The sequence below is a fragment of the Carassius carassius genome, chromosome 3 (assembly GCF_963082965.1).
Source record: "Carassius carassius chromosome 3, fCarCar2.1, whole genome shotgun sequence".
Lineage (NCBI taxonomy): Eukaryota > Metazoa > Chordata > Actinopteri > Cypriniformes > Cyprinidae > Carassius > Carassius carassius.
Genome location: NC_081757.1, coordinates 23,271,007 through 23,294,671, shown reverse-complemented (window position 1 = coordinate 23,294,671; position 23,665 = coordinate 23,271,007). Strand labels below are relative to the sequence as shown.

The following is a 23,665-nucleotide window of genomic DNA, read 5'->3' as shown; positions in this document are numbered from 1 at the left end:
GTGTATATATTCGTATTTTATTTAGACATATTAGTATAGGCAGTATGTATACTTTTGTGAGAACCAAACATATATTAGGGCATAGAGACAGTATTTACAGTATTCCTAATCATTCTACAAGTGGTTTATTTAATTCTATAAAGCTGATAAGTACCGATATAACTCTCTGAGAAGGCTGCGCACTAGAGCTTGGAAACTGTGGCAAGCTGAATTAACATTTATTAACTAGTTTATTTTCTTACAAATTATTTTTAAGAGCAGAAGGCAATCCTTAAATGTTATTAATTTTAGCTACGAGTAATGTAGGCTACAAGTATTTGTAAAGCTTGAATTCTTACTAGCAACAATTTGAACACCTAGTAAACAGCATCCCCATAGAATTTAATGTCAAAACGTTTCAAACTAAGTTGGGTTGAAGTAATAAACGTTAAACTGGCTTGCCATAGCAACACTTTAAGCTGCTGTGTCGTTTCGCGTTTGATGAATCCAATATTGCAATCTTCACCTGCATAATAAGACAAGACAAGACCTCAAAGCTTGGCCTTTAGAAGTAAGACTGACTGCTTTGTGCTTTTGCTTCACTAAAAACAGTCGTCAAGACTTCACATAAGCCTCTATCCTCACAGGAATGTCGTTTGGAGGGCGGAGACTCGCAACAACATTACATTCTGCATCCAGAAACCGTGAAATATGGACACTGCCATGAGAACAGCCGTGATCGTTCGAGATCATTTAGCACTCTTCCCAACAGGATCCGAGCACAGCGCGACGGCAGGAACCGGGCTGGACATGACGGAGAGCTGGATGTAGTGTTTGTGCTCGGGATCTGTGGGTCATACACACGGCTAGAGTTCACGGTGATCGTTTTGTTTCGAGGGTTGTTCTTAGTTGAGACATTGTTTTCTGCCTGGCTGTTTTCAGAGGACCGCGAACCAGCTCTCATATCTGGAGATAAAAGAGTTCAGCATGAGGAATACCGAGGAGACTGAGGGCTTTGATGGCGAGGCCTCCAACACCTCGATGATTTCAGGAGCCAACAGTCCGTATCAGCCGACCACCGAGCCCGTGCACTCCAGAAACGTGTTCAGGGACATCAGGTGTGACCTGGACTACATCAAATCACATTTCGGTATTTTAAAAGTGATCGAAGTGGTAAGTTCAAATAGTCACAGTGTTTCTCCGTTACATAATAAACAAGTTGTATTGGCAACACATTAAATCGAGTCAGTAAGATGACCTAACGTTACTCTGAACAAGTCGATGTCTTCATCTTCAGCAGTGTCATATTTCTTTCTTTCGTTCTGTTAGATTTTATTGGTGTGAGAAACACTTGTCCCATTTTTAGATTGTGAGCAGGACAGCAGAAGTCCTGTTTTCATCAACAGTGTCATAGTTTGTTTTTAATGGTTTTAAGCTCTTTCTTTCTTTCTTTTGCAAGCTCCTTCCTAATATTAGTACAAGTGTAAGCAAGACATATTTTCCCCCCTTTTAATTATAAATCAAAATATTCAAGGCAAGACCGATGTCTCCATCATCCAAACAGTGACCTCAAAAAAGCCTTTTCCATACAAGATAACAGATCTGCTTTTCACATATTTCAGTTCGATATTCACTCCTGATTACATTCTTATATTGGATTAGTGCGAGAAGAGCAGTGTTCCTCCTTTTTGGGTTTTTAAATCCAAATATTTCCTGTTGGATACATGCCGACAGGCGTCAAAATCTCTGGAATGCATCAGTGACGGAGGGGAATGTTGCCTGGAGTCTGAATGAATTAACTTTCAGATTGCACTTTAGGTCTGCTTGGTTGGCAAAACACCCCAAAAGCTATAGAGACACTGTGGTCAAATTCACAGAAGAGCTTTTTTGCCTGTGAACCTCTGAAAAAGGAGAGAGAAAGAGAGAAAATGATGGCTCTCTGTTGTTCTGCTGCCTCAGCAAAAGCAAAGCATCTCAGATCGGGCCCTCATGGTGATGCACAGTTAAGAAACTGCATGCACAGGGGGAAAACAGAGTGAAACTAAGGAAGTCATTAGGTGAAACAAGGGCTTGTGTACGCTGCCAAAGGAAACAACCTGTGTGCCAAGTACAGAAGATAGCTTGTCTGCTCAAAAATTGCTTAATGGATCAAGTTTTTCTGCTTTTATGTGCGTCTCGGGGCAAATGATTCAACAGCCACAATTTAGCTGGATTCATTAAGTGAAATTACTTGGGAGATAGAGGACATATGGAGTACATGCAACACTTTTATCTTCATGAACGCTTTGCTGTTTTGTGTGGAGTCAGTGGCTTCATTTGCCTGTGGAGTCAGATTACTGGGAGGCATGAGTATAGTAATGCTCTGTTCATCACTGACCAGAAACCTTAGTATCTGTTTTGACTCTCATGTGATAGATTGCAGCTCTTCAAAGATTAGCAAACATTTCAACGTCTATGCTAGAGATGGACATACAAGTTAACTAACAAGTCTTTAGTTTAATCCATGAACTGTAACTTTCCTCTGGTAGATAATGCAGTTTGGGCCATTTGTTTTTGCAGTAATGAGCAGACTAGTGAGAGGATGAATTAAAATAAAGTAACTGAACTAAAAACTAAACAGGATATGATTCCGAAAGTTCCCACATAACTTTTAAATTGCAGCGTGCCGTTCCAGTAATATTCCTTGGGGGGTTTTGAGCGGTGACCATAAAATCTCAGACTTGTTTGAATATGTGATCAATCATTCCTCAAAACAGTTTTAATATAGTACCCAAACAAGAAAGTCAGTATTGAGCTCTGCTAGTTAGACTTTAGTTGATTTTGTCACATTGTCGTGTTTTTGTGGGGGATTCCTTCGGGTCCTATGCACTGGATATGTCCTCATTCTGTCCTGCTTACAATCTGAGTGGTATTTGGATTTTTTTTTAATGTTTTTTGGGGAAAAAAAGACCAAATTGATCTGCAGCAAAGAACTTTTCACATGGCTGCATGTTTCCTGCTGTTGACTTGCCAAGGATATTCAACCACAGCTGTTTCTCCATGTACTGGCCAATGATTTACCTAAGGCCCCCGTGGGATAAGGAGGAGTCTTTTTGACTGTTTAATCTTTGCAAAGTTTTTTTTTATCCATCTGCAGATGTGGCCTTCTTGACTGATATCAAGGGTCACCCCATTCCTTTCACAGATGAAATAAACATAGTCCTTGGACTTTTGTACACAGATATAATCTGTTGGGCTTCTACAAAAATATAATTCTTATAATTTCTTAGGGTTTACATAATGTGTTTTTGCAAATCTTGACAGAACAGATTGTACGAGGTGTAAACTGTCTAAAAACATTTTAATTATGATAAATAACTATATAATAAAGTATTCATAACTTTATAACTACTTTAAGAACTGTACATAAGCATTTAAAAGTTCTCTAATTTTTTTATGTTTTTGAAAGATTAGTAAGATTGTAAAATATTATTACAATGTAAATGTTTCTATATCAATATAGTGTACTTACTGATTTCTTTGCTGACAAAGCTGAATTTTCAGCATCATTACTCCAGTCTTCAGTCTCACGTGATCCTCCAGAAATCATTTTAATATGCTGATTTGGTTCTATATTAGGAACAATTATATATATATATATATATATATATATATATATATATATATATATATATATATATGATTTTCAAAAAAATTTCTACATTTCTAAAACAATTTCATGATTCTTTGATGAATAGAAATTTCAAAAGATAGGCATTTATTAGAAATAATGCAGAATGCAAGTGCGAGAGTGGTCTTTAACAAGCTGTAAAAAGCTCACGTTCCACTTCTCTTCATCAGGTTACACACACTGGCTACCAGTAGCTGCTTGCATCAAATTCAACGTACTGATGTTTGCCTACAAGACAACCACTGGCACTGCACCAATATCCCTAAACTCTGTAGATCTGCAAGTGAACAACATTTTGTGGTGCCATCCCAAAGAGGCACAGCTGGTGGAAGACCTCCCGATCTCAATTCAAGCCGTTGAGTCTTTGGCCATTCTCAAAAAACGCCGAAAGACATATCTTTTTCACCAGCACCTGACCAGCTCCTATTCTATTCTATTCTATTCTATTCTATTCTATTCCAGCTATGTGTACTGTGCTAGACCTACTGAAACTTGTCACCGTACTTATATACTGTTGCTCTTTGATTGGTCGAAATTGCTTCTATTGTTTTCCTCATTTGTAAGTAGTGATTACTATAACTTTTGATCAATTAAATGAATCCTTAATTAAAAATATAATAATTTGTAAAAAATATATAATTTTTTATAAATATATAAAAAGTATACCATATGACCTTGCTGATCAAGTAGTTGCCACTAGTTATTCTTAAATTGTATACTTTAAAATGTTCTTGGCTAGAGATACATCAAACCCTTTTGTTTTTATATGGCTTTCTTTCTATAACCAGTTTGACCAGGAAGGACTCTGTTAATTAGGGTAGCTTCAGACCTGAAGGGCAAAACTATTGACCTACGACTTGAAAATGAAGCCACCAGATCCAGATGATTCCACCTGATGTCATTTGGATTCATTTCTGGATGTTTTTGGCGCAGTCTCAGGCAATGAAGTAGCATCATAAATGTGTCATTTTACCTTAAAGGATAGTTTTTCAAGGTATGTTTTGATAAGGACCGTTGAATATAATGAAAGAGCTCTCTCTGTAATGTAGCGAGTTTATGGACTTACCAGATGTTTTTTGCCTCTTCACTCCCTCTCTCAAAACTTATGTAATGTGGAGAGCTTGCTTGTCTGCAAACATCTCCAAGCTTAAGGAATAGTGTTTTACATTTTGTGCAAAGAGCAGTTCCCTTCAGGCGAGGAAAATACTCTTGGGTGGGGGCTTGAAGGCTCATTTCCGTTTAAGGAGGAGCTGTTGGAACACAATGCAAGCTGTCAGACCAAGCCTCACACCATTCGTTTTCTGGGCACAACAGATGGTGTGTGTACAAGCTGGGGATTTGACCCCATGTGCCCATTGCTACAAGGAACTTGCTGATTGCCCAATGGCGTGCTCTGAAGGATGGCAGAACGAGGGTAGGGAGAGACAAATAATCATTGCTTAAAATCTTGGGCTTTCTGTTTGCCTGACACCTGCTGTCTTGTGGGATGTGGGCCATGCTGCGTTTATCAAGATAACCTCATCTCCAAATGCACATCTTTAGTGTGTGTTTTTGATGGGGCATGACGGTCAACTGAAGTGATGCTGGCTCTGCTGGCACTTTGACAGGAACGTCTTGATGTGAGCGGTCATTTATCTTTGGTCCACTCCACACTTCCTTAATGCGTTCAGTGCAAATAAGCCAGATGAGATAGAGAAGGGTTTGCATTGTGTTAGTAGGGCAATAAGCTTACATGAGGTCAGCCTTCATTTGAAATTCTGTGGAAATATTAAATGATGCTGTAGCTAATAAGATGCGTTGCCAAGTCCAAGGTTGGGGAGTATTAAACAGATATTTCATCCAAAAATTAAACTTCTCTCATCATTTCCTCATCCTCATGTTATTCCAAAATTTCGAATTGTCCTTTTCTTTCTTCTGTAGAAAATAAAAGAAGGTGTATTGAGACACAGTCTTCAAATGAAACAATTCACATATTGTATTTTAAACATCTGAAGAAATGTATTTTAAGTGCAATTTATTACAAGTCATTTACACACATAAATACACATGTATACACTGCTGTCCAAAAGTTTGGGATCAGTAAGATTTTTAATGGAGTCTCTTATGCTCACCAAGTCTGTATATATTTGATCTAAAATGCAGAAAACTAAGTAATATTGTGAAATGTTCACCCTTCAGTCCTTTACAGTTATGAGTCCAAACACTGGTCACAGAATCTAGCCCAGCCATCAAGTTCATTCCAGTGTGGACTTTACAAAAGATGCTTTGGAGCTTTAGTTTGAGCATCTTTTAAACCCTAAAGAGACAAACTGGATATTCTATAGTGCCATGGTCCAGTGGATGGTCTTGCTTTTGTTTTTCAGCGTCAGAATTTGTTGGCCGACTATCTCTGTCATTCCATTAGCAATCCCATCCTGCTTTTTATTCATCACAGCAATCATTTATCTCGAAGGGAGGTTTCCACATTGTGCTTCCATTCCTAGATGTGTGCAACGTTTTATTTAGGGTCTGCCGTATGACAGCATCCGGTCCGGGCCAGCTGGAAATGCTGGGCCCCTGTCTAGATGCTGGAATGTTTTGTGGCAGTGGTTCTGTCTCCCCTGTTGGAGCAGGCGACCTGTAATCTGTCTGAGGTTTTGTGCTAGAGAGTCAAGGCTGCATATCACCTAAATAGCACGTTAACCTCAAAATTCTTCCCATACTGTGGTCTACTGACGAATGCAGCAGGAAAACATCGGTGAACCCTCTGCGACTTCGGTAGGGTTCAACATACTCCGCAAGGCGCTGTTATGACCATGTGGAAAACGCATTACAAAGTAAACCCTGAATGAACGAGAAATACTTTCTTGTGGTTTTCCACTGCTCTACACAAAGGACTACATTGTATTATGTTGTTGTCTTAAATCAGACACTGAGATAAATTTGATTTGTTGTATCATTGAAGTCAACATCAGATGCTACTTTTACTTTCAGCTAGATAAAATTAAGTGAGTTGTTTGCTGCTTGGACAAATGCTTCTTGTTTTGTTCTAAAAGGGTCGGTTTTCTCCTTTCTGTTGCAGGTCCTGGCTCTCATTTCTTTCATCTTCATTGAAACCATAATGATGTGCTCGCCCTGTGCCGGCGTCTACCTCTTTGAGTTCGTCAGCTGCAGTGCCTTCGTTGTCACAGGCGTCTTGCTCCTCATCTTCGTCCTGAACCTGCACACCAAAGTGCCCCATATCAACTGGAGTCTAACAGTATGTAGTTCTTATCAAGATCCACACAACCGTACAAATCCTTTACAACCTTAGTGTTTTAAATTGATATGTTGTCCGCAATTTATGTACCCTTATTTGAAACCAAACTTGCATGATTAATTTAATTTAAAGTGCATATTTAACTGTTTTCTTTCATTTCCTGTCAGTTACTAATGTGTATTTATCTGAGCATTGAGAGGAAGTGTTTGCCTTGAAGATATTTCTGCAGTGTAACTATTTTTCCTTCGATCCATTTTTAATGGCATACTATTTTAAGAGGCACTTGTGATGATAGATTATCAAGGCAGAAGTTATTTGTGATGATCAGCTGTTTACATAAATGGAAGAAGTCTTTTAGTGCCAAGACATGCCAATAAATCTCGCTTTTTAGAAAGCAAGCCGCTCTCTTGTGTCCAGTGCTGCTGAGGAGGAGGCCATGCGCGCGGGTTCATATTGCTCAGATTGAAGCTGGTGTGCTCACAGCTCTCATTAAACCTGCTTCTAGAAACCATGAATTGCTGCTCTTGGGAGATGAATTTACTGATTCACTGAAAGATTAATAAGGCATGGTTCCCTTTGTCTCCCTGCCTATACACACACACACAAACACACACACACTCACACACAAAGCTCAGCATAACTGGGCCTCAGTGCTGTGGATCTATTACAGAGTTTATAATGGAAAAGGCTGTAGAGTTTTATTTCTAGAGCTGTGCACGAACCAAGAAAAGTAACAGCAACTCACATCCAACCATAACTATTGCGTTGCATTATGGTATACTGAAGAATTTGTGCTTAACCTCACATAGACAACAGGGAAGTGCCTCTGCCATTCTAAGTTTGATTTTCAGTCTTTTACTACACCCAAATGTAGACAGAGAAATGTGGACCCCTTTTTCCAAATCAGTGTAAAAAAAAAAAAAAGTCATATATTTATGTATTTAACCTCAATTATTCAAGTGTAAAGAAAGCTGAGAGCATCACATTTTGATTTAGGACAAGGCCTTTACTTGAAGTGCTTTTTTGTTTTGGCGTTTTGCCACTTTTATAGAAGTGCTTTTTAAAAATGGCTTCTATTTTTTTTTTTATATGTGTTTCTCCTCTTCTCTAGTTGCTTGCTAATCTAACTAACCTGCCATTATATATTACAGAAATTGTTTTGGCTCATAGACAAAATGCTTTTGTTCCTCCTTTGTAAGTCACTTTGGAAAATTTCATTTAATCTATTAAGAATAGAATTTCATTTTGTATTTATTTTTTTTATTTTCAGTGGATAAATGACAGGAAGTGGTGGGATAAGAAAATCAAATAAGATCAGGAAATGACGAGAGCTGAATTCAAAACTTGCTAGATCACTTAAAGCACATTTTGGCTGATGGGAGAGATGTTAAACAGGGTTTTCGCTGCGTGTGCGAGTGTATGCCGTTGTGTATTTTGAACACTGACGGGTTGGGGTTTTCTTGGTATTGCTATGGCTCATTGGAAGATCTATGATCTTTAGGATCATTTCAGCTGTGGTGGGGCTGAGGTTTTGGACTGAGCATCAGCTCCTGCCAGTCGGACCCCATGGGCCCAGGCCTCTCATTTGTTCTGGAATGGATGCACTGGGAGGGGTTTGTTCAGCAACAGCTTGGCTCTCCTCCCCTCTTTCGTGTCTGTATCTCCATCTTGCGTAACTTCACCACTGCTGTGCTTCAGGAACTGTCACATAACGCAGTGCTAAAAGTAAACTCTACATTTTGGTCCTGTAATTGTGGCCTCTGTCTGAGATAAAACCCTCCCAAACCCAGCAGCAATTAAACTTCTTTCTATAAAGAGCAGAAATGTGGATGGTAGAACTTTAAGGTCTTAAATCCGATGTTTGTGCTAAATCAGTTATCTTCTAACGTTAATTTAGTTTAAATCGCGGCAGATTGCAGTGTATACACATAACACTAGCTGCTAGTTTCTTGTGGCAGTTGGTTCTTGTGGTGGACTGCTTGTCTATTGTACAGCCCCCTCTATTCCCTTGATTGCTCTGATGGTGTGATCGAGTGCCAGGCTCATAGGGGGCTGGCATAGAGACTGACATTATTGAACGTGATAGGTCAGGGGAATGAGCGCATTCAGCTCGCGGTGGTACGCTGGCACCATTGTACACATTAACAGACCATCTCCAACCACACACACATACATATACAGAAAAGCATGGCCAGTGTTCATTGAGCACAACCAAAAATAGACAGGGCATTTTAATAGAAAATGAGGAAAGATTTGACTTTGTGAGGTGACGGGATAATGATTGGTTTTACATTGTGTGCTTTAATGGAATAGGCGCTCTGAGACTTGAGAAGCTTTGCCGTGAACCGTTTATTATGTGTCATTACTGAACACGAGCAAGAGGCCATGGGTAAAGATGCATTAAAGATGTGTCATTTGGAAATCTGACTGATAAAGACTAAATTACTCTTATTGAACTATGTAAATGTACTTTCATTTTTATGTTTTCTCATATTCTAATATTATCAGAATGATTTCCCATCTAGAACCACCTTTTATAGCGATGGGCCTGTCGGAGGATAAAGGTTAATAGTGTATCATGTTGTCTGTCCACACACACACACACACACACACCACACCACACCACACACACACACACACACACACACACACACACCACACCACACCACACCACACACACACAGCATCTGAGAACACCAGTGGAAGGTCCAGGAAAAGCTTTTAGCAAAGTCTCGCCCCCAAGGCAGATAAAGAGGTCTGACTGAGCGTTCAGGATTCTGGTTATTTTACCCAGCAAATCTGCAATGAAATTAGAAACATTTCCAAGATCTATGGGCTATTGCATTGCCTAAAGCAGTGTAGAACTCAGTATACACGCACCACTGAGGATATTTGGCTGTATACTGTTAAGAAGACCGCACCTAAAATCATTAGGACATTAAGTAAAGATCACGTTCCATGAAAATGTTTTGTAAATTTCCTTCCATAGAATATCAAAACTGAATTTTTGATTTATAATATGCATTTCTAAGAACTTCATTTGGACAGCTTTAAAAGCGATTTTCTCAATATTTAGATTTTTTTTCAACCTCACATTCCAGTTTTTCAAATAGTTGTATCTTGGCCAAATATTGTCCTATTATGACAAACCATACATCAATGGAAAGCTCATTTATTCAGATGAGGTATAAATGTATTGAGATAAATGTATAATTATTTATTCAGATGATTTATAAATCTCAACAATGACCCCCGTGATTGGTTTTATGGTCCATGGTCACATATTTTAAATTCAAATCAAATTGAATTCATCTTTGCTTACGGTGTTCTAATAATATTATAAAACCGGTCCATTTCAAGTACAGAGATCTTCAGTCCTCTGTTAACAACGTGGAGGGCTGCAGTGGCTGTTAAATACATCAGAGATCTGAACCCAGTGTGAACACTACATTTCCCAGTTTTAGACCCCTCCTGAGATCAGTTTGCTTTCTCTACATGCAGCCAGTCAAAACACACACACACTACTGAAAGTACATCTTAAGAGAACCCATGACTGCTTTTGTTTGTGTTCAGTTTCATATTAGGTTACCTGCATTAAATGCTTAATCATTGTATGTAAACTCCCATCAAGCTATAATGTAATGTATATTTATAATTAAATAATTCTGAGGACTTGGTACTTTTGTTCCACCACAGACATATGCTTTGTGTTCTTACACTTAGGGTATTTTAAGCATGTCAGCAGTTTTTAGCATTAAGTGTGTTTCAGTTTGGTTTGGCTTGCATCTGATCCTTCTGTTGAAGTGTGTGTGAAGGCAAAGGCTGGTTTGGCATGTGTTTGAATGATTGAGACCGTATCCTGGTTTTGGCGTATTGTTGGTGTTCTATATTGCGTGTGAGATGGGCATGGGTTCGCTCGAGTGAGTGTGGAGGAGAGAGAGTATCATGTGAGACAGTGTGTGCAGTCACTCTCATCATGCGTATCGTCACATGGGTGGTCATGCCTAAGTCACGCTGGAGTGCTTATTGGCTGCACACAGACAAACCACCCAGCTTTATCCCTTCACTCCTCTCAGAGTGTGTATTTATGGAGGATTTAAGAATAAAGAGAGAGAAAAGGAGACTTTGATGTTCTGTAGTGCAAGGAATCTGGATGTTAGCCTATTTTTAAATAAGAAAATAAAATACAAAATCTGTAATATATGTTTATAATTTCTGTGTGTGCGCATGGTTATGAGGTTTATGAGAACAAAAATTTGTACAATACATAGGTGTTACAACATGAAGGTGATTTATGAGGACACTTTCGGTATCCCTGTAATTCAAAAGGCTTATAAATCATACAGAATGTGTTGTTTTTGAGTGGTTGGTTTAGGTGCAGGGTGGGTCTGTTGCGATAGAAAATACAATTTGTACAGTATAAAAACCATTTAAAAAACAACAACTTGTTTTTGTGACACATCAGGACACAACTCTGTATAATGACATGAGTATGACACTGGTATTACAAGGAGAGGGTGACTTATGAGGACATAACCCATGTCCCCATTTTTCAAAACGCTTATAAATCATACAGAAGGAGTTTTTTTTTTTGAGAAAGTAAAAATGCAAAACGTTTCCTGTGAGGGTTAGGTTTAGGTGTAGGGCCATAGAATATACAGTTTGTACAGTATAAAAATAATTACGCTTATGGGATGTCCCGACTTTTCACAAAAACAAACATGAGTCAACTGAAAAGTTGACCTTTTTGATTCATGAAAACTTATATATACAGACAAAAGCATTGTCAAAAATTATCCCTGTTGACAAATATTTGTTAAAAAAAAAAAAAAAAAAAAAACCCCACAAAAACTACTACCAGGCCAGTAATTGGCGATGCTATTTTGTAAAGAAACACTATGCACCTGCACACATACCTATAGACTGAACACATATTACGCATGCACATGATGTCACATTTTTCACAAATTCACGTTTTTATATCATAAATCACTTTTACAATTTTTAGCTTATCTTAAGAAATGTTCAGTAATCCACAAAGGGGGACACTCATGGCCTAATGGTTAGAGAGTCAGACCTGAGTCTCGGTTCTGACCGGGATTGTAGCTGGGGGAGTGTAACTGTTGCTATTATATTGTTTATATTATGTATATGTTGTTCACTTAGTTTCTTCATAACAAAAATGGTCTTAGAAATTAGTTGCATTTATTATTTGTGACCAGCGCTCTCTTCCATCCCTTGAGCAAGGCACCGAACCTCTGACTGCTCCCCGGGGGCTGCAGCAAATAATTCCTACCCACTGCTCCGGGTGTGTGTTCACGATGTGTGTGTGTGTTCACTGCTCACTGCTGTGTGTGTGCACTTGGATGGGTGAGAACATATTTTGAATATGGGACAAACACCATACTCGGCCACGTGACATCCTTTTCCTTTTTTAAACCAAATATTTCATTTCCCAACGCATAACAGTTGAGAATGTCTTTCACACTGGCCCTGGGTCAGCTGGACATCTTGGTCTGTGATTAGATGACTTCCTTGTGTCACTGCCCTCAAGCGTCATACTGCATGAACTGTACAGCTGCCTCGAGCTGAGAGGAGCAGTCTGTGTTTACTCGGAGACATCAAAGCCAGCCGTTCGTGCTGCCTCGGCCTGTGATGTGAAACCCGAGGTGCCAGCCACCGAGGTTGAGCTTTGAAGGGCTTGTTACATTTCACCCCCCACAGAGTCATGGCTTAGACACAACCCACGTCCAGTCCAGACTCGGAGCGCTCAGGAGGAGGATTTGACCTCATTCCACAAACCTGGTTCTTCTCATCCTCTCTCTCTTCTGAGAGCTTGGACTCTGATTTGTTACAGTATTAAAACTGTAAACTGTGACTTTACTGTTACAAATTGCTGGGTGTATTAATAGAGGGAAAACTGTGATAGAAGTAATCGTAGTAATAGTAATAATTAGTAGTAATTATGGCACAAATACAATGTTTGTGCAGTCTAACTTAATTTTTCATCATTAAACTGATGACACATTCAATTGATTTAAAAACAACCACAGTACAGACATTTATATTGTTAGAAAAACATGGTTTTAAATATAAATTATGTTCTTTTTATGTTCTATTCATAAAATAATGCTAAGAACAGTATCATGGTCTCCACAAAAATATTAAGCAGCACAACTGGACATCATTATAACGTCAGAATGACATTGGACATGATGTCAGACAGAGGTTTCAGTTTGGTTAAGAATGACAATCGTGTTGATGTCAATTTGACGTTGACTTGGCAGTGGATTTTGGTTACACGACCTGAAGACAACAAATATCAACTTCAGCTGACGTCGGTATTGGACACCAAATTAACATTGACGTTAGACATTGAATTGACATTGGATTTTGGTCACCTGACGCCGCAACCGAGATCTAACCAAATATCAGTGTCTTATGAAGGTGTACGCCTGCTGGGTTGGAAGTAAACTTCCCCGTCTGTCAAACTGCATACCTGCAGTCAGCATAGACACACCTCACTGCCAGCTAGCTGCTTGTTTGGCCATTAAAGGTTTACTTGTAGTTTGATCAACCCTTGGGAATGGGTGAACGTGTCTGTTGATATGACTTCCTTTATGGAAATGTTGTTATTTAATGAGATCACTTCTATGAGCACATGCACACTGCAGATAACGGTTGCCCCTCCTTCTCTCTCTGTAGACATCCTTTGTTATTTGAAGGAGATTCGTCTCTCTTCTCCTGGAACAAAACATGGCAATGAAAGTATATGTGTCGCTTGTGTGTGTCATTGAGTGTGGAGAGATGTGTAATTTACACATTACATTTAAATGCGGTTGTCAAAAGATCTCATCATCTGGTAGCGTATACAAACCGATGAGCCTTGGATGTTTAACAGATCAGAGATCATTTTGAAAACATAATGTATACATATATTTCAGCAGACATTACTCCAGTCTTCAAGTGAACTTATCAATCTTGAAGAGCTTAATATTTTTTTTTGAGTGTACTTGTAATTCTCTTGTTCTCTGTTGCAGGATCTTGTCAACACTGCCACCAGCACCTTGTTCTTCTTTCTGGCTTCAGTGGTTTTGGCAGCTCTTAACCATCAAACTGGAGCAGAGATCGCAGCTGTGGTATCTATCCCCTTACTCAGCTCTTCATTTGGCTGTGATGGCGGGTCAATTCAAATGTTTAGTCATTTCTCAAGTATTTGAAGTGGGCCCTAATCTGCTGGGGCTCTGCTGCCCTCGAGTGGCTGAACCGGAGTAAACATGTAGTCTTCCTGGAGACGGTCCTAGACCGAGACAAAGGGAAGTTCTGAGCAGTCACAGTCACCATCAGCCTAAATGTTTTTCTTTAGTTCTTTGATTTTCAGTACTGAAAATCTCACCGCTTCCTCTTTTCCTCTTTGTCATCCCACTTCTCTTTTCACTCAGTTTAGCTTTTCTTTTCTTCTTGTGTTTCTATTCCAAAATTCCCAATGTGTGTCAAGTTTTTACGCTAGCACTCATTTAGTTGCACATTGTGTTTTAGCTGTCAGTAAGACACACTCAGCTCGGTTTAAGTCTGTTTCACAGAATAATTGGGAGCCTTTTTCCACCTCAGAGTAAACAATTCATAAAAGATAAATAATCATGAGATAAAGGTTTTAAATGAGACATGTCAGATACAATGTAGCAGTTGTGAGATTTTAAATAATTTATCTTTAATTAAAAAATAAATAAATACTTTTGAGATCAGAAACAGGGTTTCATAAGTAACTCCAGAATTCCAGTGATTTTCCCTAAAATCAGCGTAGAAATGCCAAAAAGAGTCCCCTGACTCCATCTGGGATTGCTCATTCCAGTGTGTTATAACTGAAGCCTCTATAAACATCTCACATGCACATACCTTTCTAGTTAGTTTGTCTGTTTCGGTCGCGGCTGCTGACCTCGTGACTGTGAAGAGGTTTGTTGTAGATGGCTCAGTGAAGAGAAGTAATTCCCAATATTGATTCAGGATCGGATTCTCTTACCGAGATCCCTTCAAGAATGACCTGAGATCAGCAAAATATCCATCAACACCTTGAAGTCAAAGGCTGGGGATTTGGGCCGAGAGTTTTATGACACAGATGTTCTCAGCAGGAAACCACTTTAACACCCGGGGATTTTTCTGAAACACAGGGCACTGCAGCATTCCTTCAGCCCTCACGGCCTGCCAGAGACATGGAGTGTGCTGTTATCTGCCTCATATCGCAATTTACTACAAAACATATCTATATTATTTAGACATATAGTAGATTTAATGTTATATGTACGTCACTTAAAGAAATAGTTTTCCCCTAAAAAGGAAAATTTGCTAAAAAATTACTCGCCCTCAGGTCATCCATATAAGAAACGTGTTCATCTCTTGCTTATCAATGGGTGCTGTCAAAATGAGAGTCCAAACAGCTGATAAAAACATCCAAATAATCCACAAGACTCCAGTTAATGTCTTCTAAAGTGAAAAGCTGGATGTTTGTAAGAAACAAATCCATCATTAAGGCTTTTTAGCGTAAAACCGTTGCTTCTAGTCAAAGTACCTGTCTATTATCCACATTAACTCTTCCTCCAGTGGAAAAGTCAATCTTCTGTTGTTCTCTCACATCAAAATCTACTGACATATTTGTTTAGAACTGCTTTGGACTGTTTTGGCTTGTAAATGGTGCTATATCTGTGCATATTCACTTCAGACAACTTTTTTAATGAAGAAAGCAATATTATGAGTAGAGGATTCATATTTTAGCCAAAAGCAACAGTTAAAAACATGTTAATGATGAATTTATTACAAACAGCTTTTCACTTAAGGCATTAATTGACGGACTGGAGTCTTGTGGATTATCGTGATGTTTTTATTAGCTGTTAGGACTCTCATTCTGACGGCACCCATTCACTTTGGTTGAGCAAGTGATGTTAAATTTCACCAAATCCGTTCCGATGAAGAAACAAACATTTAGGATGGCCTGAGGGGGGAGTAAATTGAGCAAATTTGACATTTTTGGGGGGAACTTCATAGTTCAGAGATGAAAACGTTCCCCTTCTGTTTTCTTGGGTATGAATTGTTGTTTTGTGTGTGTTTTCATCCAGATCTTCGGGTTCCTGGTGATGGGTGTGTACGGTCTGAACACATTTTTGGCAGTGCGGAGATGGCGTCTCGGGGACTCGCGAGATGGACCCCTGCAGACCAGCGAGTACATCCGTGCCCGCACAGTCTCACGGGGGGAGGTGGAGTCACGGCCTGAGCTACAGTAAAGCACACACGCAGACCAATGAAAACTGAGACAAGCAAAGCCCCGTCTGCGTTCCGGTCACACTGTGCTCTTTCATATCCACCTGATGAGACCCTGAAGAGCGCTTACAAACAAACAATTGCGTGAACAGTCACAAATGGAACAAGCCTCTGGCCAGCGTCTTTTGACTTTATACTGTATATTTCTGTTAATTAAGGGCTTTACCTTATAATAATCTGGATAATTATTGACTGAAACTCACTCCACTGTGCTCCTAAACTCCCAGCAGGGAAGGTTTTATTAATGCCTGCAATAAAACGGACAAAACCTGTCAGTCACCGTTTGAAACCCCCTGCATTCTGCTCTGCATTCTATTTAGAATGCAACTATGCCTAAAATGTCTTATCAAGGATCAAAAATAACTACAGAATGGAATAATGGGAATGAATGGATGCTAAATAGACTGATGTAAGTGATCTTTCTGACTGAAATGTAATGTTTTTTTTTGCCATTGTGTTCCTGTATCAAACACATCTAGTAAACTGCCGTTGCATTGGGCCGTTTTTCTGTAGAGATGAAGTGGCTAGATGTTAGGAGCAGCAGTATTTATTTTAATGTTCATCATTTTTTGGTAGCTACACACCTCGTGAATGTGACCCTGCATTGCAACAGACGGTAACAGCTTTCAGATTGTCTGTGTGGGTGAAGGGAGGTGTGAGTTTATGAAACATGTTAGTCTAATCTTTAGATGATATTAATTTTTAGTTACTTAATCGTGTGTGTGCATAGTCTGTTGGTCATTTCTGTTGTTTGTAATATTTCCTCTACTCCACCGTGTACTCCCAAGTTATCTGTATATGTCGATTTAAGCAAGGGTAGAGTTTTTGAAGAAGGTGTATATATTACATATCTGTGTGTGACATTTTACATTTCTGAAGGTTTCCTATTTGTATGAATTCTGACACTAATAGACTGTATTTGAAGGAACAAGTGTACTGCAGTACATATGAATGCATTAGCTAAACTGTGTATCTTTTTTCTTTGTGCCTTAATCGTAGAGGCTTTATTAGTTGAAACTCTTGGACACTAATGTTACGACGACATTAGCAGAATAACTGCTTCACTGGGTGTTTCCTGAAGTGCTTCGTTGACCTTCGAATGGGTCTTATTAAAAAAAATGAGTATCATAGAATGACATCGGGGGGAAATTAAATTCTTTAATGTCTTTTACCACCGATTTTAAGGCATAGTGCAATTGTTCATGATTTTTTCTTTTCACTAGAAAATGCTCATTTGTAATATTCGTTTATATATTCATACTTATGTCTTATTTGAAGTTCTTAAATGAAGTCACTTTTAGGTTTTGGAATAAGACCAATGTTGAAATGAAGTCGTTTTGAGGTGTGGACTCAGACGTTGATCAACACTGTGTGGGCTTGAAAGTGTTAAAAGACAATCACAAGAATGATTTTTTTTTGTCTTAATGGAGGACTCTGCATTAAAGTGCTGAAGTCGCTGTTTTTTTTTTTCCTATTTTGAAAGCAATACTGTGTTGCTTATGCTTTAATAATGTGTAAGAGCTTTGACTTTGTGCTAGACTTCTTGTATATTGGAAGTTTTTGGCATCAAATTAATTCCTGATTTTGAACTGTGTTTTCAACTCACAAATCATTGAAGCGTTTTAAAAAGAAACCAAGTTGACATTGTGAGGGAGTCAAATTTTGATAATGATTGTACTTGATTGTTCTCGCTGACATTCCCTGTATTCAAGAAAGCAATGTTTTTTCCATGTAACAGTGCTATAATTTGGTATTTTTGTATTTATAGAGTTGTGCATAGACTTACAAAATGCTAATTGTTGAAAAATATTTGTGATGGCAATCTTTTCCTCAAATAAATGGATTTGGATGGACTTGATCTATAAATGGGGAAAAGCCTTATGTGGTCCAGAAATCCACTGCATTTACAATCACTAATACTTGTCACTTGTCTACAGTATGATGTGTATGATGTATAAACTGTGGATCATTTTCCACTGCTTTGGCACAAAATACATTCAGTAACTACATATTTCCATTTACATTAATTCCTCTCTCACTCAGAAACAACAGCCACCAATATTTGATGTACTCATTTGTCTATATACCTATTTCATGTTTACATCTCTCCTTTGTGTTAACTTTAAGTTTAAAATCATAATTACCGAACAAGACAGACATTTTCTACATTTATACCGTAATACAGAAATGTTCTACATTTATATTCCAATATATTCCCAATCTAAAAAAAATTAAATGATAATGAAATGCTGTCAACACAATCAGTTGTAGCTGAACACATGCACAGGTCTTTCCATTTCAATTTTATCTATTCAAATGGTTGCAACTAATTGGGACAATGTACCTATAATATATTGCAAATAACAAAATTGCACCAAAATGATTTATTGATGTGGCAATCTGACAGTGCATTTTTCCTAAAGAGTCCTTAACGCATATGTACTCTTCTTAGAACACTAGAAGATGGTTTACACATGGTTACTGTACATGCAGCATGCCTGAGAATCCTAGAGTAAATCGCTGAAGCTCACCTTTATAATACAGGCACAGTAGCACTGCAAGAATAGTACATCTCTAGGTGAGCAAAATAAGACAAAATCAGGCTTTTTTTTTTTTTTTTTTTTTGCAGTACTTTGGCAAGACATTGGTTTGACTTCAGCATTAAAAGACTTGGACCAATGTGTAGACCTGTGGAAATAAGACAGGTGACTGTGGCCAGCCAACCACCTGCTAATTTCATACATGATGTAAACTTATTTTACTGCTACAAAACATTAAACATTAAGACATATTATTGTTCCCAATACAGGGCTTAATCACCAATAATGCATAATTTTTTTAAAGGAGAATTTAAGAGAACATATTTTCAGAAAATATTATCTCAGAATAGTTCTAATTAGTAAACACACACACACACAGCTCCCAAATTACAGACACATAAAAAATAAAAAAAAACTCGTACATACTTTAAAATCTGACCTGAAAGTGACCACACAAGCTTGACTGATGTGAGGCTGTCACTGGAATAATTCACAGCTTTGGGAAAATTGTGGAGTCTTAGAAAATTTGAAGGCTTAGATTATATGGACGCGTGTATATACAAAGATTATTGAAAACTCTACAGCTTCTATTCTGTGATGTAACATTTGAAATAGACTGCTTGATTCTACTGACAAAAAGCAAACCCAAAATTTCAAACAAACAATATAAGGTTATACCAAAGTCTGTTTTGGTCATCAGGCACTGTAGTGGTCACACAGCAGGTTTTTGGACACAATCACAGCTTTAGTCAGAGTCAAAGTCAGAGTCATCATCTGTGAGGAAGAAACATGTGTTATTCTGGAAGAAAGAGCCTCTGAAAAACGACAGGAAAGAGAAAAGTGAGATGGGGAAGTTTACTGCACATGACTATGCATGACAGTTCTTAAAGTGAGAGCTAAATCATACATTTAAATGATACCAAAGACTATAAAATGGACTTTGATGATACTCCAGGAGTTCTGCCTGGTCACTCACAGTAAAAGCTACACTATGGATAACTATTTATGAAGTTATGAAACCACACTTCCTAAAAAGCACATCACCTTTCACTTCCTGTCTAGTCTCACTAAAAGTTTTGCTGCTTTAGTTTGATGTAGAAAGTTTCATGCATGTATCATGTAAATGAAACTCCAGGAAAGATAGAGAGAGAGAGAGAGAGAGAGAGAGAGAGAAAAGAGTACTTCCACATCTCAGTAGCTGCATAACTGTTCAGAAGTTTGGAATTGTAAAATATAACAATATAAAATAACTGTTTTACAGTTGTATGTACTCCTGTGTTCAAAGCTGAATTAGCAGCAGTCATTCCTCCAGTCTTCAGTGTCACACAATCCTTTAGAAATCATTCTAATATGCTGATTTGACACTGAAGAAGCTTTTTGTTTTATTACTAATTCTGAAAACAGATGTGATGCTTAATATTTGTGTGGAAACTGCAATATACATTTTTTCAGGATTCTTTGATGAATAGAACGTTCAAAATAACAGCATTTATTTGAAATATAAATATTTTTTGTAAAAATATAAATGTCTTTATGCACATTTACTGTCAATTTATTTAATTCTTGCTGAAAAAAAAAATTAATTTCTTAAAAAAAAAAAAGATAATTCATTCTTACTGACCCCAAACGTTTGAATGGTAGTGAATAAGAACCCAGTGCAGATACCTTGTGTGTTTGGTGGCTCTTCACTGGAATCACCTCCCTTGAGGAAGTTGGCCAGTTCATTAAAAATGAAATAAAAGTCCAGGGCAAAGAATATTGTGGTAATGAAGCCAAAGACCTAAGACGTGAAAGAGAAAGAAAAACAGAGACACATGAAACCAGTGCAAACATCACATAAGTCACATGTTGTATAACTAAAAAACTAAAATAAACAGTGCTGTCACTGACAGCGCCAATAAAAGAGAATTTGACTGAAGTGATGTGAGCCTACCCCAGCGGCCTTTGAGGCTCCATCCACATATTTTGACACAGATATTATAGAGATGATGAAAAAGATGATGGAAGCACTGACACAGCGCAGGAAGTCCTTGATGAAACAACAGGCATGGTGATTTGAGGAAAAAAAGGACAGAACTGGTATTCATGGACAAATGCTCTATGAAGTTCCAGCACAGTAATTTTGTAGGTCTGAAAACTTACCATGAGGGGCCAGTGAAAGCCCTTAAATCTCTCATTGAACTTTGTAGAATAAGCAAACAACAAGAAGAGGGCGGCCAAGAACTCTATCAGGGGAGCTGTGACGAAGGCAGCTGCTGTCGAAGCAGCAAAGCACACAAAACTGATAAACGACATCACCTGAGGGGACAGGATACATAAGGACACATTTTTGTTAATTATTGTTCTTCATTGTTTTGTTCATTGCTGAAAATGAGTGACAAGGTGAGTGCACCAGACCATTCAAAGATATATTTGCATTTCATGCCAACTTTAAGTTTGATGCTTCGACTTTTTGGAAACTTGTATTGACAGAGAAGAAACAACTGGTCATTTCTTTGTCTGAACTATAATTATACACTATATATATACAGTACAGACCAAAAGTTTGGAAACATTACTATTTTTTATGTTTTTGAAAAAAGTTTTTTTCTGCTCATCAAGCCTGCATTTATTAGATCAAAAATACAGAAAAACTGTAATATTGTGAAATATTATTACAACTTAAAATAATAGTTTTCTATTTGAATATACTTAAAAAAAAAATTTATTCCTGTGATGCAAAGCTGAATTTTCAGCATCATTACTCCAGCCTTCAGAGTCACATGTAACATCCAGTCTATCACATGATCATTTAGAAATCATTCTAATATTCAGATTTATTATGAGTGTTGGAAACAGTTCTGCTGTCTAATATATTTGATGAATAAAAGGTTAAAAAGAACTGCATTTATTCAAAAAAAAAAAAATTCTAATAATATATATTCTAATAATATATTTTCTTTACTATCACTTTTTATCAATTTAACACATCCTTGCTGAATAAAAGTATTGATTTTATTAAAAAAAGAAAGAAAAAGAAATTTACTGACTCCAAATTACTGACCAGTAGTCATTACAAAATATTTATATTTTAAAAACATAGCTTCTTTTTTACTTTTTATTCATCAAAGTATTCTAAAAAAGTATCACATGTTCTGAAAAAATATTAAGCAGCAGAACTGTTTCCAACTTTGATAATGAATCATCATATTAGAATGATTTCTAAAGGATCATGTGATAATGATCCTAAAAATTCAGCTTTGCATCACAGAAATAAATGATAATTTAAAGTATAATAAATTTAAAAACAATTATTTGTACAATTATTAAATTGTAATAATATATCACAATATTAATTTTTTTTCTGTATTTTTGATCTAATAAATGCAGGCTTGATGAGCAGAAGAAACTTCTTTCAAAAACATTAAAAATAGTAATGTTTCCAAACTTTTGGTCTGTAATGTATACATACACACACACACACACACACACATATATATATATATATATATATATATATATATATATATATATATATATATATATATATATATATATATATATATATATATAGGCTATATATCGCCTATGGAGAGTCCCTAAACCATAAAAAGCATACGTGTGTGTGTGTGTGTATGTGTGTGTGTGTGTGTGTGTGTGTGTGTGTGTGTACGTATGTGTGTGTGTGTGTGTGTGTGTGTGTGTGTGTGTGTATGTGTGTGTGTGTGTGTGTGTACGTATGTGTGAGTGTGTGTGTGTGTGTGTGTGTGTGTGTGTGTGTATGTGTGTGGAAAATATGAGAGGTGCAAGAAAGCCACTAGCCTTGATAAAAAAAGGCTCCTTTAGATGAATAAGGAAAGTTTTTACTTATATTGCTGCAGAAAATATCTTATATTCTCATTTATTTAACAGAGGAAACTTTTCAGGACAAAAAAGGATTTAAAAATAACCAGTGAAAAACAGTTTGCTAAGAAAAAGAAACTAAAATAATAATAATAATGCCATGCCATTTAAGTTGCATTTCTGTATAAAGTAGCTGCATCCAGATACCAAAAACAACAACAACAAAAAACTTCTAACTATAACATTTAGCGGACATAACAGAGCTCAAAACAATAATGACTTAAAAAACAATTATGGATGGATTCAACATGGTAAAAGTCGAAAAGCATACCACTTCACCGAGCAGCAGCAGTCCTTTTCGGGAGGTGATGAATTCCTTACTCGGGAGAAGAGAATGGATTATGTTCTGTCGTGATCGGTTATTCTCCGGAGCCTCGATGTCCCCCATGATCCCGCCGAAAAAGCTTTTCCGTTCCCGAATAAAGTTCACTGCGATGCCCCTACTCTCCGCTGTGATACAGCTACTATTCGCAAATCGGCATAACTTTCCACGGAGTGGAAACGGAAATAATGACAGTGCGGAAACGAAGCACACAAAAGAGCAACATCTGCATTCCCGAAATCTGGAGACCGTTAATAAGTGAACAGAGAATGTGGTCGATACATCTCTCACAGGACAGAGTGACAGCAAATATACTCGTGCAACAACTGTACATAACTTCCATCTGCACGACTCGACAGATTTCAGTTCGCCCTGTCTTGAAGACCCCTTTATCGTTAAAAATAACAGAATTAAGGTTTTTGATACTTCGTAACTTTGTTGTTCATAATATATATATATATAAACAGGGATAAGTCATGAATGCAATAACTTGCATGCACTCAATGTAAATATTTGGGAATATGTTTAATGCATCACATAGCATATATTGAACATGGGATGAATTGTTAATTCTGGTGTCAAATCAACCCCAAATTAGAACAATAACTGGATAACAACAATCTTTGAGACAAAGTGCTATTTTACTTTTTGAAATAAGAAAACAAAATCAGTCAGTGTTAATGTTGAGACAATGATCCCCAGTTTTGGAGGAATTTATTTTG

The 23,665-nt window shown here is 37.5% G+C and overlaps 2 protein-coding genes across 2 annotated transcripts; one reads left to right on the top strand and one right to left on the bottom strand.

Moving 5' to 3' along the window:
* Positions 1-269: 269 nt before the first annotated feature.
* On the top strand, positions 270-16,172 carry cmtm4 (CKLF-like MARVEL transmembrane domain containing 4). The gene is made up of 4 exons (XM_059534075.1): positions 270-1,152; positions 6,711-6,887; positions 13,928-14,026; positions 15,998-16,172. Exons 1-4 carry the CDS (start codon positions 967-969, stop codon positions 16,160-16,162), a joined length of 627 nt encoding a protein of 208 aa, XP_059390058.1. The 5' UTR covers positions 270-966; the 3' UTR covers positions 16,163-16,172.
* Positions 16,173-19,850: 3,678 nt separating this feature from the next.
* Positions 19,851-23,286, bottom strand: LOC132123434 (CKLF-like MARVEL transmembrane domain-containing protein 3). The gene is made up of 4 exons (XM_059534049.1): positions 22,893-23,286; positions 20,882-21,037; positions 20,673-20,768; positions 19,851-20,519 (listed from the first exon to the last, which is right to left on the bottom strand). Exons 1-4 carry the CDS (start codon positions 23,007-23,009, stop codon positions 20,319-20,321), a joined length of 570 nt encoding a protein of 189 aa, XP_059390032.1. The 5' UTR covers positions 23,010-23,286; the 3' UTR covers positions 19,851-20,318.
* Positions 23,287-23,665: the final 379 nt, after the last annotated feature.